This window comes from Hyla sarda, chromosome 4 (genome assembly GCF_029499605.1).
Source record: "Hyla sarda isolate aHylSar1 chromosome 4, aHylSar1.hap1, whole genome shotgun sequence".
NCBI classification, from domain to species: domain Eukaryota; kingdom Metazoa; phylum Chordata; class Amphibia; order Anura; family Hylidae; genus Hyla; species Hyla sarda.
In genome coordinates, this window is record NC_079192.1 from 416,583,270 (window position 1) to 416,598,796 (window position 15,527).

At 46.7% G+C, this 15,527-nt stretch overlaps 1 protein-coding gene across 16 annotated transcripts in view; it reads right to left on the reverse strand.

The window, feature by feature from the left end:
* Window positions 1–15,527, reverse strand: part of ERC1 (ELKS/RAB6-interacting/CAST family member 1) — a gene marked incomplete at its 5' end in the record, with an annotated part of 92,993 nt that overhangs the window by 63,126 nt on the left and 14,340 nt on the right. For 6 of the 16 annotated variants that reach the window (XM_056517866.1, XM_056517871.1, XM_056517873.1 and 3 more), the window contains 7 exon segments: window positions 1,257–1,392; window positions 4,406–4,417; window positions 6,979–7,172; window positions 9,670–9,702; window positions 9,934–10,074; window positions 13,719–13,859; window positions 15,188–15,325. In XM_056517866.1, the coding sequence (XP_056373841.1) occupies window positions 1,257–1,392; window positions 4,406–4,417; window positions 6,979–7,172; window positions 9,670–9,702; window positions 9,934–10,074; window positions 13,719–13,859; window positions 15,188–15,325 (795 nt within the window). 16 annotated transcript variants of the gene reach the window in all.

A 15,527-nucleotide genomic window follows, 5' to 3' on the forward strand; every position in this document is an offset into this window, starting at 1 on the left:
ACTGCTGGTTACATTGTTCCTATAATACTCTGTACTGCTGGTTACATTACTCCTATAATACTCTGTACTGCTGGTTACATTGCTCCTATAATACTCTGTACTTCTGGTTACATTGTTCCTATAATACTCTGTGCTGCAGGTTACATTGCTCCTATAATACTCTGTACTGCTGGTTACATTGCTCCTATAATACTCTGTACTGCTGGTTACATTTCTCCTATAATACTCTGTACTGCTGGTTACATTGTTCCTATAATACTCTGTACTGCTGGTTACATTGTTCCTATAATACTCTGTACTGCTGGTTACATTGCTCCTATAATACTCTGTGCTGCTGGTTACATTGCTCCTATAATACTCTGTACTGCTGGTTACATTGCTCCTATAATACTCTGTGCTGCTGGTTACATTGCTCCTATAATACTCTGTACTGCTGGTTACATTGCTCCTATAATACTCTGTGCTGCTGGTTACATTGCTCCTATAATACTCTGTACTGCTGGTTACATTGCTCCTATAATACTCTGTACTGCTGGTTACATTGTTCCTATAATACTCTGTACTGCTGGTTACATTCCTCCTATAATACTCTGTGCTGCTGGTTACATTGCTCCTATAATACTCTGTACTGCTGGTTACATTGTTCCTATAATACTCTGTACTGCTGGTTACATTGCTCCTATAATACTCTGTACTGCTGGTTACATTGTTCCTATAATACTCTGTACTGCTGGTTACATTCCTCCTATAATACTCTGTACTGCTGGTTACATTGCTCCTATAATACTCTGTACTGCTGGTTACATTCCTCCTATAATACTCTGTACTGCTGGTTACATTCCTCCTATAATACTCTGTACTGCTGGTTACATTCCTCCTATAATACTCTGTACTGCTGGTTACATTCCTCCTATAATACTCTGTACTGCTGGTTACATTCCTCCTATAATACTCTGTACTGCTGGTTACATTCCTCCTATAATACTCTGTACTGCTGGTTACATTGTTCCTATAATACTCTGTACTGCTGGTTACATTGTTCCTATAATACTCTGTACTGCTGGTTACATTGTTCCTATAATACTCTGTACTGCTGGTTACATTGCTCCTATAATACTCTGTGCTGCTGGTTACATTGCTCCTATAATACTCTGTACTGCTGGTTACATTGCTCCTATAATACTCTGTGCTGTTGGTTACATTGCTCCTATAATACTCTGTGCTGCTGTAGAAGCACACCCCCTGTCGCCCCCTACCTGCAGTTGCTGGGAGCTGTCGGTCAGGTTGTCCTCCCGCCGTCTGGCCTCCTCCAGGAGCTGGGCGTTCTTCTTCTTCTCCACCTGCTCTTTGTGTTTCAGCGTCGCCACCTTCTTATTCTGGTCCTTATTTTGCCTGGAAGAAAAGTAAAAAGAAAATATCGGTCAGTACCTGGGAAAGCTGGGTGATCCCCCCCCCCCTCAATAAGGAAGCCAACATGGCTCCCGCAGCTTTCCTATACCCAAGAGACACCACATATGTAGCCACCCAGCTTTTCCAGACAATCCTTACCCACCATGATGTTTGCCATTTTGGCATCTCTCACCCAACTTTCCCAAAAACAGATTAAAGAAAAAACATAAAAAGATGCAGCGAACCAATGAAGGGGAGTAAATATTTTGCTACTGGTTTCTTATGTAACGCACTGACCTAACTTCCAGTAAAGCGGTGGTTTGGGAAGGGGGGGTTGTCGAGTACTGACGCATTGAGGGGGTCCGGATCAGCTGACCGGTTACGCGCCAATCCAATGTGGCTTGGACAAAGACGTTTGGTCGGAATTTAGGCCAACCAGAGAATGAAAATTTTTTAGCTGACAAGGCTGCTGGACACAGCCTATAATTACCATAGAGTCAAGATTAGCAGGGACCCGTTGCAAAACTACAACTCCCAGCATGCCCGGGCAGCCTTCGGCTGTCCGGGCATGCTGGAAGTTGTAGTTTTGCAACAGCTGGAGGCACCCAGGTTGGGACACACTGCTGTTTGGCATCTTATTTGAGTCACCTCCAGAGCTGCGCTTATAATTCCGCTCCTGGATCACATGCGTAAGTGAAGTGTGTAATGCCCAAAGCTGTCCGGGCATGCTGGGAGTTGTAGTTTTGCAACAGCTGGAGGCACCTTGGTTGGGACACACTGCTATATTGTGTCACCTCCAGAGCAGCGTTCACAATTCTGCATAGGTGTAGTGTATTATGGGAGGTCTGTTTACAATTGGTGAAAGGGTTGGGGGCGCTATCGACTGTCCAGTCATGTGACCACACTGTCATTTATTTTAATATGTGTGTATATATATATATATATATATATATATATATATATATATATATATATGAGACAGTGTCTGCTAATCAGTGTGCCTCCAGCTGTTGCAAAACTACAACTTCCAGCATACTGGGAGTTGTAGTTTTGCAACAGCTGGAGGCACACTGGTTGGGAAACACTGCTGTATAGTGTCACCTCCAGAGCAGCGCTCACAATTCTGCACAGATGTGGTGTGCAGTGCATTATGGGAAACCTGTTGTCAGCAGTTTCCAGTTCAGTATATGTGGGGGTGAAGGGGTTAAGGGGCGGCAGGGCCGTGCGCGCAGGGTGACCCTCTCGCCCCATTCCCTCCCCCCCCACATACAATGGCTTTGCTGATGGTTCTGAAACTGCAACGAACCATCCAGGGGCGTCGGGGGCATTGACACACACACAATGGGTGACCGGGCACAGGGACAATCCCGCAGAGCGCAGCACAAGCCGCAGCCGGTGACCCCGCTGACGGGGCAGGCCACCATTAACCCCCAGGGCTCCAGAAGTTACCGAACTGTTCGCTCTGGTCACCCACAGTCTAAGGTGTTTCGTTTGCACTAAGCACAATGACACTGCCCCCTAGAGGGCAAATTATCATCAAGGTGCTGAACTAGTAATCCAGTGACAACATGTCCGGCTTCCATTACACCCCCCCTCATTGTTTGTTTGGTGTCATCCGAGACCCCCGAGCTTAATACAATTCATCAGCCCCACCCTCACCTCCACCGCTTATGTTGGTGACACAGCCGGGGTAATGGACGTGTGAGTGTATACATAGTGACCGCACAGTGAAACGTGAGCCCGGACCGGCAGGATCACTCTCTGGGAGCAGTAATGTGGCGGCGTCACTAGAAGCAGATAAGGATCATGGGAATTTGGGGTCTTCCCTAATCCCTCAGCTGTGACGCCCCCCCCCCCCCCACACACACACACACACACCAGTGACCCTCGTTCACACAGACGTCACAGCCCTTAAAACTCTATAATGAATTCCCTATATGCTGACCATCCCCATAAAGTGTGACACCTCCCCATAAATGTGGTAATACCCCATAAAGTGTAAGACACCGCCTCATAAATGTGGTAATACCCCTATAATAAGTGTGCAACCCCCCCTAAATAAGTGTCCCACCCCCCCATAATAAATTTGTTACACCCCCATAACATGTGTTACATACTCCCTCCCCATTAAGTGTTACGCCCCCTATAAGCGTTACTCCCCCTATAAGCGTTACGCCCCCCTATAAGCGTTACGCCCCCCTATAAGCGTTACGCCCCCCTATAAGCGTTACGCCCCCCTATAAGCCTTACGCCCCCCTATAAGTCTTACGCCCCCCTATAAGCGTTACGCCCCCCTATAAGTCTTACGCCCCCCTATAAGTCTTACGCCCCCCTATAAGTCTTACGCCCCCCTATAAGTCTTACACCCCTCCCATAAGTCTTACACCCCCTATAAGTCTTACACCCCTCCCATAAGTCCTACACCCCCTATAAGTGTGCCGCCCCCATGTGTGTTACGCCCCCTAAAATACTAGTGTTACACCCCCCATAATACATGTGTTTCATCCACTTAAATAATATTCGTGACATCACTTCTCCATAATAAGTGTCCGCCCCCCACTATAATAAGCGGCACCCGTCCCCTGTGGACCCTCCAGCTGTTGGCCCCCCTCCCCCATACATGGGGTCTTTTTCCAGGTGACACATGTGTAATAGACACAATCCCAGGAGCCTTTTGTCTCTTTCTGGAAAAGTTGGGTGAGTAACCATAAGGCAGCCTGCACAGCTCCCAGAGGGGTCATCACCCAGCTTCCCCAGACCCCTGATGTGATTTTCAATGACGGGAAAGCCAAGTGACGGCCCCAGTGGGAGTGGTAATAGCGGCCATATTGGTTGCTTTTCTATTTACATGCATAGGCCCTTACTTGCCATTCAGGCATTCTGGAAAAGCTGGATGACTGTTCCCACTGGGTGCAGTAACTTCAGACATTTACAGGGATGCAGCCAATCAAATCACAGATAAAGCCGCCATAAAAAAAAAAACCATAAAAATACGCAACACGCGAAACGCACTCACCTGTTCGACATGCTGAGCGGAGCCGCGTGTCCGGGAAAGAGAGACAGCAAGAGAGAGTCAGATAAAGAGACAGTTAATGGAGACGGACAGAGGAGAGGAGAAAGGGTTAATGTCTATATCAGTGGTCTTCAACCTGCGGACCTCCAGATGTTGCAAAACTACAACTCCCAGCATGCCCGGACAGCCAACGGCTGTCCGGGCAAGCTGGGAGTTGTAGTTTTGCAACATCTGGAGGTCTGTAGGTTGGAGACCACTGGTCTATAGTGATGGGGATGGGTCATGTGACCACGCAGGGGATCGAACACTGCATAACAAGTAAAATTCTACAACTTCCTTATGTACTTGTGTCATGATCTCTGCATGCTGTCAGTGAACAAAAACATCCGAAAAAGTAAAAAAAAAAAAAAAAAAAAATATATATATATATATATATATATATATATATATATATATATATATATATATATATATATATATATATATATATATATATATAAATATTTTGAGCCGTTACTTCTCACAGCTGAGGGTTTGTGACAACTGCATCCAGACTAGACAATAGAAATCATAGACCTGGATTCCAGTGCGGATACATTGAAACAAACTATTAGCACAGGAAAGAGACTTGTGCTGAAAGAGACTCCCGTTCACTGACAGGAAGCAGAGCTATTGAAAATGGCGAACAATTGAAGTGTAAAAAGTTGCAGAACTTTTAATTATACAGGGGGTCTTTACTATTGGGGGGGGGGGGGGATCAGGTCTGCACTAACCCCTATGTACAGTATATAAGGATTCTACCTGCATAGGTTGTGTAAAATAATCACCTGCTGCAAAACTACAACTCCCATGATGCACTGTCAGTCAAAGCATGTACCGGGCACGATGGGAGTCGTAGTTTTGCAATGCAGGTAAGCCACATATGTTTGGGAACTCTGCTATAGTTCACATTTGCCCTGCTGGGCATGCTGGGAGTTGTAGTCTTGCAACAGCTGGAGGTCTGCAGATTGGAGACCACTGCTATATGAGATGCCCCTGCAAAAACCACAACTCCCATCATGCCCTGAAAACAGTCAGAGCATAATGGGAGTTGCAGTTTTGCAAAAAACTAGTAGTCCACAGGTTGTATGGCAGTGGTTTCCAAGCCATGGACCTCCAGCTGTGGTAAAACTACAACTCCCAGCATGCCCGAACAGCCAAAGGCTCTTTGGGCATGCTGGGAGTTGTAGTTTAACAACAGCTGGAGGTCCGCAGTTTGGAGACCACTGCTTTATGAGATCCCACTGGAAACCCACAACTCCCATCAAGCCATAAAAGCTGTCAGTGCATGCTGGGAGTTGTAGTTTTTCAACAGCTTGAGGTCCACAGTTTGGAGACCACTGCTGTATGAGATCCCACTGCAAAACCCACAACTCCCATCATGCCCTGAAAACAGTCAGAGCAAGATGGGAGTTGTAGTTTTGCAAAAAACTAGTAGTCCACCGGTTCCAAAGGCTGTCTGGGCATGCTGGGAGTTGTAGTTTAACAACAGCTGGAGGTCCACAGTTTGGAGACCACTGCTTTATGAGATCCCACTGGAAACCCACAACTCCCATCATGCCATAAAAGCTGTCAGTGCATGCTGAGAGTTGTAGTCTTGCAAAAGCAGGAGGTGCACAGTTTGGAGACCACTGCTGTACAAGATCCCACTGCAAAAACCAGAACTCCCATCATGCCCTGAAAACAGTCAATGGGAGTTGCAGTTTTGCAAAAAGATGGTAGTCCACAGGATGTATGGCAGTGGTTTCCAAGCCATAGACCTCCAACTATGGAAAAACTACAACTCCCAGCATGCCCGAACAGCCAAAGGCTGTCCACGCATGCTGGGAGTTGTAGTTTTGCAACAGCTGGAGGCCTGCTGTTTGGAGACCACTGCTGTATGAGATCCCACTGCAAACTCACAACTCTCATCATGCCATAAAAGTGGTCTGTGCATGCTGGGAGTTGTAGTTTTGCAACAGCTGATGGTCCACAGTTTGGAGACCACTGCAAAAAAAAAAAAAAAACACAACTCCCATTATGCTGTGTAATCAGTCAGGGCATGATGGGAGTTGCAGTTTTGCAGAGGTTGTGAAGAATCCTTTACAATTTCAAACAGCTGCGGCAAAACTACAACTCCCAGCATGCCCGGACAGCCGTTGGCTGTCCGGGCATGCTGGGAGTTGTAGTTTTGCCACAGTTGGAGACGCAGCGGTTGAGAAACCTGATCTAATAAGTATGGGACATGGTTAATGTGCATGGGGACCACTGCTGTATGAGATCCAACTGCAAAACCACAACTCCCATCATGCTATAAAAGCTGTCAAGGCATGATGGGAGTTGTAGTCGTGCTCAGGGGAAACCCTTTCCTACACAGTGATTTATAAAGACATCCCCCATTAGGACTTGGATGAGGAAGAGAAAGAATATCCAGTTATTAAGATTTCACCACAAGACCCCCCAACCCAATATATAATGTATAAGAGAGAAGCACAGCGCCCCCTAGTGTCAGAGGTGACCAATGCAATTACACTCCTCCCGGGTGGTCTTCCCCTCACCTCTCCAGCTCGGCGATCTTCGTATCCTTCTCGTTCTTCTCGTTCTCCATCTCCTTGAGGATCTCCAGCAGCCGGTCCACCTCCGCCTGGCACTTGCCGGCCTCCTCCCGGTACTTGGCCACCTCTTTCTCCAGCTGCAGGACCCGCTCGTTCACCTCGGGGTTGGATTTCGCATCCTGCGCAGCCTCATGGGCCTAAAAAAAACAAAAGTGATAATGTTACACCTGGTTATATATTTCTGCACAAAAAATAAATAAAAAAAACATGGCCAATCAGGGGTTTGGGAGAGCTGGGTGACGAGCACTATGGAGCAACACTGGTGGCCATATAGGTTGTGACCGTTTCCCTTTAAAGACGTAACCCAGAAGAAAAAAAAATTCATATCAACTGGCTTTAGAAAGTTAAACAGATTTGTAATTTACTTCTATTAAAAAATCTTAATCCTCCCACTTCTTATTAGCGACTTAAGTTGAGTTGCTCTCTGCTGACACCTCTGTCTGTCTCAGGAACTGTCCAGAGTAGGAGCAAATCCCCATAACAAACCTCTCCAGCTCTGGACAGTTCCTGACATGGACAGAGGTGTCAGCAGAGAGCACTGTGGTCAGACAGACAACTCAACTTCAGCAGCTGATAAGTACCGGTAGGATTAATATTTTTTAATAGAAGGAATTTACAGATCTGTTTAACTTTCTGGAGCAAGTTGATATGAAAAAAATATATTTTTTACTGGAGTACCCCGTTAATAATAGGTGTGTAGGGATCTTTAATTTTCATCTGGAAGATGAAGTCAGCTTTCTATGACTTTGTTGGCACAAATGCCAACTCTGGTCGTGATGGAAACCGGGCGAGGACTGCGCCCAGAGGTCTGGCTCCTGCACCCGGGGACCATAGACACCACTTTTCCATGACAGGACGGGTGGCTGTGCGCAGCTGGCAGGGTCCATAGGGCAGATGGTACTCGGGATACCCTTCCCTTTCTTTTCCCGGCTGCCGCGGGTGATAATTGACGGGTCGCCTGTTTACATGAGGCGCTCACCCCATACACCTGGCAGCGTCTGCCGTCCACATAACACACTGCGCGCTCTGTCACTGACTGCCAGGGCGAGGTCACCTCAGAAGGACCAGGGCAGGAAGGCCAAAAACCACATAGGACTAATCACAGGGACACGAAGATGACCAGATCCGCCCTGAAAATAGATCCCACAGGGAACCGGGCATCACTGGAGGGAAGTCATGAAGACACGTACACGCATGGAGAGGCCGCGGAACACGTATGGGAGATCAGCAAGCGTTACATGACGTATCCTTATTATACCCCAGAGCTGTACTCACTATTCTGCTGGTGAGATCACTGTGTACATACATTACATTACTTATCTGTACTGATCCTGAGTTATATCCTGTATTATACTCCAGAGCTGTACTCACTATTCTGCTGGTGAGGTCACTGTGTACATACATTACATTACTTATCTGTACTGATCCTGAGTTATATCCTGTATTATACTCCAGAGCTGTACTCACTATTCTGCTGGTGAGATCACTGTGTACATACATTACATTACTTATCCTGTACTGATCCTGAGTTATATCCTGTATTATACTCCAGAGCTGTACTCACTATTCTGCTGGTGAGGTCACTGTGTACATACATTACTTATCCTGTACTGATCCTGAGTTATATATTGTATTATACTCCAGAGCTGTACTCACTATTCTGCTGGTGAGATCACTGTGTACATACATTACATTACTTATCCTGTACTGATCCTGAGTTATATCCTGTATTATACTCCAGAGCTGTACTCACTATTCTGCTGGTGAGGTCACTGTGTACATACATTACATTACTTATCCTGTACTGATCCTGAGTTATATCCTGTATTATACTCCAGAGCTGTACTCACTATTCTGCTGGTGAGGTCACTGTGTACATACATTACATTACTTATCCTGTACTGATCCTGAGTTATATCCTGTATTATACTCCAGAGCTGTACTCACTATTCTGCTGGTGAGGTCACTGTGTACATACATTACATTACTTATCCTGTACTGATCCTGAGTTATATCCTGTATTATACTCCAGAGCTGCACTCAATATTCTGCTGGTGAGATCACTGTGTACATACATTACTTATCCTGTACTGATCCTGAGTTATATCCTGGATTATACTCCAGAGCTGCACTCACTATTCTGCTGGTGAGGTCACTGTGTATATACATTACATTACTTATCCTGTACTGATCCTGAGTTATATCCTGTATTATACTCCTAGGGATGAGATGGGTGTAAGGGACCACTCAAGTGAGGAAGTGATGAGGACAGGTGGACAATGTGGAGACTGATCGGCCACTCATGGGGATTAAGTAGGGGAATGAGTGCTTAGCCTTTAAGGGCTAAGACCAATTCATGTAAGCAGTGTTTTCCAACCAGTGTGCCTTCAGATGTTGCAAAACTACAACTCCCAGCATGCCCGGACAGCTGTTGGGAGTTGTAGTTTTGTAACAGCTGGAGACACACTGGTTGAAAAACACTGCCTTGGAGTAGACTAAGCTCCCACTCATAATAAAAATAATCCCATTTTGCAATATAAGTATTGGGGATCAGCATGGACGGGGCACACACAATGGATGTAGGGGGAATAACATGCGGGTATCGGAGGTCTACATGCGTTGGCGGCGACTTACTGATTTTCCGACGTGCTGTAACCCATCAGACTGCTGAGACAAGGGCAAAAAACAGACGGAAGTCAGAGAGAAAAACCCAAAAGGCTACAAGGAATATTAAGGTCCCCCATATCCCCCCCATCTTGGAATGACATGTATCCAGGTATATATACAGACTCTTATAGGACATGACCAGACCACTCCATGCTCTGTCAGGATATAGGGGGAGGTCTGATGTGTCCCCAAAAATTATAAAATACAGGGTAGGAAATGGAATATCCTCACCTTTCGGAGCTGGTTCTCGAGCTTCAGAAACTCTTCCTTCCGCTGCTCTAGTGCGATTTCCAAGGTTTTCAGTCTGGAATCTTTCTTAAGGCCGGAGGATGCCAAGGTAGAGGCATGTTCCTTAAGATCCAAAAGTGAGGACTACACGGAACCGGGTCAAAAAAAGGAAGAAAAAAAATTATTATGCAGAAACAGCTACATCATTATAGACATAAGCTGCTATGGTTCGATCCCGGACGAGCCCCCATTTGACAATTTTTTTCATTGAAATTTTTTTTTTTATTTTATTTCTTTACTAAAAGGGAAAGGTTAAATCTTGTTTTTATGATAAACATTTTTTAAAGAATTGTTGGTGATTTTTCATAAATTATATTAATATATATATATATATATATATATATATATATATATATATATATATAGATAGATATAGATATATATATATAATAGTAATCATGAAATCTTGCAATTTCCATTCTGGCCACTGGAGGCTAAAACTACGCCGAGACTTCCTGTTCTGTACAGATCATTTCCCAGTACAGTGGTCCCTACACATACGATGGTAATCCATTCCAAATGAACCATCGTATGTAGAGGGATCCGTGCAATGTAAAGTATAGGACATAATACTCACCTGTCCCTGCTGCTCCGGACCCGTCACCGCTGCCCTGGATGTCGCCCTCCATCGCTGCCGCCGCGACCCCGGGGTGTCCCCGTCGATCCGGAACGTCTCGGCTGCCCGGGACCCTCGCTCTCCGTCGCCGCCATCACGTCGCTATGCACGCCGCTACGCAAGCCGCTCCTATTGGATGACGGCACGGTGTGCGCGACGACGTGATGACATTGAAGGAGAATGCTGAGCCCCGAGGACATGTAAGTGATCGTAGGGGCACACGGCGCACTGTAAACGGCTATCCGGCAGGAGCTGAAGCAGTCTGCGCTGCTGGATAGAAGTTTATGCGATGGCCCCGACATACAAAAGCATCGTATGTTGATGCTGCCTTCAACATGCGATGGCCTCTGAGAGGCCATCGTATCGTCAAATGATCGTATGTTAAGGCCATCGTAGGTCGGGGGGTCACTGTACTGCCTTTTTTCTCATGAACATAGTAAAAGGTGACACCAGTAAATACATAACACTGGATCCACCACCATTCACAGAATAGATCAGCCTACTCCTGTATAGAGATAACACTGGATTCACCACCATTCACAGAATAGATCAGCCTCCCTTTCCTGTATGTAGATAACACTGAATCTACCACCATTCACAGCAGAGGACAGCCTCCTCCACCCTGTATATAGATAACACTGGATCAACCCCCATTAACAGCAGAAATCTTTTTCCTAGACATATTTTTTTATATCCCGAACGAGCCCTCACCAGATCTTTAATAACAGACACAATGAATAAGAGCCGATAAGGCACAAAATGCGTAAGTTGCTGAATGCTGGCAACATTTTAGAGGTGACAGAATAAGGAGATTTTTTTAACACTTACCGTAAGATCTCTTTCTCGAAGGATCCACTGGGGGACACAGACAGTGGGTGTATCTTGCTGTCTCTAGGAAGTGTGACACTATGGTAATAAAAAAAAAGGCAGCTCCTCCCAGCAGGATATACCCGCCTTCCGGCTATGAACTAGTCAGTTTAAGTTCAGAGCAATAGGAGGAGACCAATAGGTCAAGGAAAACCCCAAAACTGTCCGAGAACCAGAAGAAAGAACATAACTGAACACACCCTCGGACAGAGAACCAAGAGGGAAAAAAAAGGGCGGGAGCTGTGTCCCCCAATGGTTCCTTAAAGAAAGAGATTTTACGGTAAGTGTTAAAAAATCTCCTTTTCTCTATCGGCTCCATTGGGGGACACAGACAGTGGGACGTACCAAAGCCGTCCCTTGGGTGGGCAGATAAGTAATCAGGCAGACGGCTGATCCACTGCCACCTGCAACACTTTACGGCCCAGGGTAGAATCAGCCGATGCGAAAGTATGAACCCGGTAAAACCTCAAGAAAGTGTGCAAAGACGACCAGGTAGCCGCCTTGCAAATCTGCGAGGCTCTAAACTGGAGAGCCCAGGATGCCCCAACAGAACGGGTAGAATGAGCCACAACCCTGAAAGGAGGAATCTTCCCCTTGCAGCGATAGGCTTCTGAAATGGCGGACCGGATCCACCTAGAAATGGTGGCCTTGGAAGCAGGTTGTCCCTTACGACGACCTTCCGTAAGGACGAAAAAGGAATCATACTGACGAAACGAAGAAGTGATGGAGAGATAAGACCGAACTATGTCCAGCTTGTGTAGTAAGCGCTCCCTAGGATGAGAAGGAGCCGGGCAAAATGACGGGAGGACAATGTCCTCATTGAGATGAAAGGCCAAGACCACCTTAGGTAAAAAGGAAGGATCTGGCCGGAAAACAACCTTGTCCTGGTGGATCACCAGAATCTGAGAACGGCAGGAAAGAGCTGAGAGAGCAGATCCGGACGGAGCGGAAGGCGCAGTGGAGCGTCGTCCAGGAGCCTGACTACATCGGCGTACCACGATCTTCGGGGCCAATCTGGAGCTACCAGAAAGGCGGGGACGTCCTCTGCCTTGAGCTTCCTCAGCACCCTGGGAAGGAGCGGAAGAGGAGGGAACAGATAGGGTAGGGCAAACCCCGCCCAAGGAATCACTAGGGCGTCCACGGCCAGAGCCTGAGGGTTCCGGGACTTGGACACAAACGGAAGGATCTTCCGATTGTGCCGGGACGCGAAGAGATCCACGTCCGAGATGCCCCAGAGGTCGCAGAGTTGCGCGAAGACCTCTGGATGTAGAGACCACTCGCTGGGGTCGGGTGAGGACCGACTGAGGAAGTCCACTTCCCAGTTGAGCACCCCCGGGATGTGAATCGCCGAAATGGCCGGAACCTTGCTCTCCGCCCAGGAGAGAATCTTTGTCACCTCGGCCATGGCTGCCGAGCTGCGAGTGCCGCCCTGACGATTTATGTACGCCACGGCCGTGGCATTGTCCGACTGAACGTGGACAGGACGGGACTGAAGTCTTCAGTGAAGTCTTCAGTCAGCTTTAGTTACCTGCATCACGCTTGGCTGCTATGCGCGAGCGAGGCAAGCAGGTAAATAGGGGGACCCGGAGCCGTGAGTTACCACCCAATCGCTGACCGTTGGCGAGGGGGGGTTAACAGCGCATATACGCAATGTCTGTGCCCCCTCACTCGCAATGGGGAAACGGGGAACCGCAGTCCGAGTCCCCACCTGAAAACAGAAAAGAAAAGGAATAAAAAACTAACACGTCCCTAACTAGGAAAACAAAAAAAATCAGAAGACCTGGTCTGGAGCCAGACCATGTCCACCTCCTTCAGACACTAAGCTTAAACTGACTAGCTCAGAGCCTGAAGGTGGGTGTATCCTGCTGGGAGGAGCTGACTTTTTTTATCACCATAGTGTCACACCTCCTAGAGACAGCAACATACACCAACTGTCTGTGTCCCCCAATGGAGCAGATAGAGAAAATAAAATTTACTTTTTAAACACTGGTTAAAACACTGGTCTTCCTATCTGTATAAGATATATAATGGCTCCATCCCGGACGAGCCCCCATGTTTTTTCTAACTAACACTATGAGAAACAGCAGACTCTACTTTACGCTGCACAATGCCGGATGAATTGTTTATATGAAGAAACAAATTACGGAACGCTTCCTCTGTTTGCGCTGGACTTGCCGTGTCTGTTACGTGTATATTGATTTATTGATTTATTATATTATGTGAAGTATTTTATTTATTTTTTTACCTCTTTCTCTGACAGGTCTCCCTGTAAGGTGCTGACTTTCTCTTTCATGTCTTTCAGCTCTTTCTTGTAAGACTCCAGCTCCTCTTGCTTCTCACGTTCATCTCGGTCCCTCTGGTCTTTCAGACGTTCGATGATCCTCTCCTGGGAGACAGACAAGTGTTTGCCACTAGTGTGCCTCCAGCTGTTGCAAAATTACAACCCCCAGCATGCCCGGACAGCCTTCAGCACTTAGGAGAGGGGAAAAACTCCAGTGGAAGAAACCTATAGGGAAACCATGGCTGGAGGATTGTCCTTCCATTGGGCTTAAAGGGGTACTCTGGCGCTAAGACATCTTATCCCCTATCCAAAGGATAGGGGATAAGATGCCTGATCGCGGGGGTCCTGCTGCTGGGGACCCCCGTGATCTTCCACGCCCACCCTGTTAGAATCAGTCCCCGGAGCATGCCCGCTCCAGGTCTGATTACTAGCGATCACGGGGACGGAGCATAGTGATGTCAAGGCTCCGCCCTCGTGTGATGTCACGCTCCGCCCCCTCATTGCAAGCCTATGGAGGGGGCGTGACAGCGGCGGAGGGACCTCCACGATCAGGCATCTTATCCCCTATCCTTCGGATAGTGGATAAGATGTCTTAGCGCCGGAGTACCCCTTAAAAGGGGAACTCTGGTGGAAACAATTTTTTTTTTGTGTTTTTTTTTGTTTTTTTTTTGTTAAATCAACTGGCGCCAGAAAGTTAAAACAGATTTGTAAATTACTTCTATTAAAAAATCTTTACCCTTCCAGTACTTTTTAGCAGCTGTATGCTACAGAGGAAATTCTTTTCTTTTTTTAATTTCTTTTTTGTCTTGTCCATAGTGCTCTCTGATGACACCTCTGTCCGTGTCAGGAACTGTCCAGAGCAGCATTGATTTGCTATGGGGATTTTCTCCTGCTCTGGAAAGTTCCTGACATGGACAGAGGTGTCAGCAGAGAGCACTGTGGACGAGACAAAAAATAAATTTTAAAAGAACAGAATTTCTTTCTGCTAAAAAGTACTGGAAGGGTAAAGATTTTTAAATAGAAGTAATTTACAAATCTGTCCAACTTTCTGGCACCAGTTGATTTAAAAAAATAAATAAATAAATGTTTTCCACGGGAGTACCCCTTTAAAGCAGTGTTTCCCAAACAGGGTGCCTCCAGCTGCTGCAAAACTAAAACTCCCAGCATGCCCGGACAGCCTAGAGCACTAAGAGAGGGGAAAAACCCCAGTGGAGGAAACCTATAGGGAAACTATGGCTGGAGGATTGTCCTTCCCTTGGGCTTAAAGAAGTGTTTCCAACCAGGATGCCTCCAGCTGTTGCAAAACTATAAAGCCAAAGGATGTCCGGGCATGCTGGGAGCTATAGTTTTGCAACAGCTGGAGGCACCCTGATTGGATAACACTGAACTCATCCACAAAGGACACAATGCTTGACCCCCTTGGCACCCCTTACCTTTTCGGCCAATGCCTCCTCCAGGGTGGTCAGGGCAGTGTCTGTGTTGGTGGTGTCGGCCTGCAGGGATTTTACTCGCTCCTTCAAGCTGCTCAGTTGTTTCTCCTTGTCCCGAAGTTGCTCTTGAAGGTTCTCGATCTGAAAATGATAAGAAATACATAGTACAAGAGCAGACATGAGATTCTCAACATCCCTCATAATGCAACGATGTCCATTAGCCCATATAGTGCAGCATAGGCTATCAGAGAATAATGTAGAGGTTCTTGTGTACGCCTTGTGCTTACCCGTTTTAGCTGATGTGGCAGAGTTGAGTTGTCAGCCATACTGACTGCAATGCCAT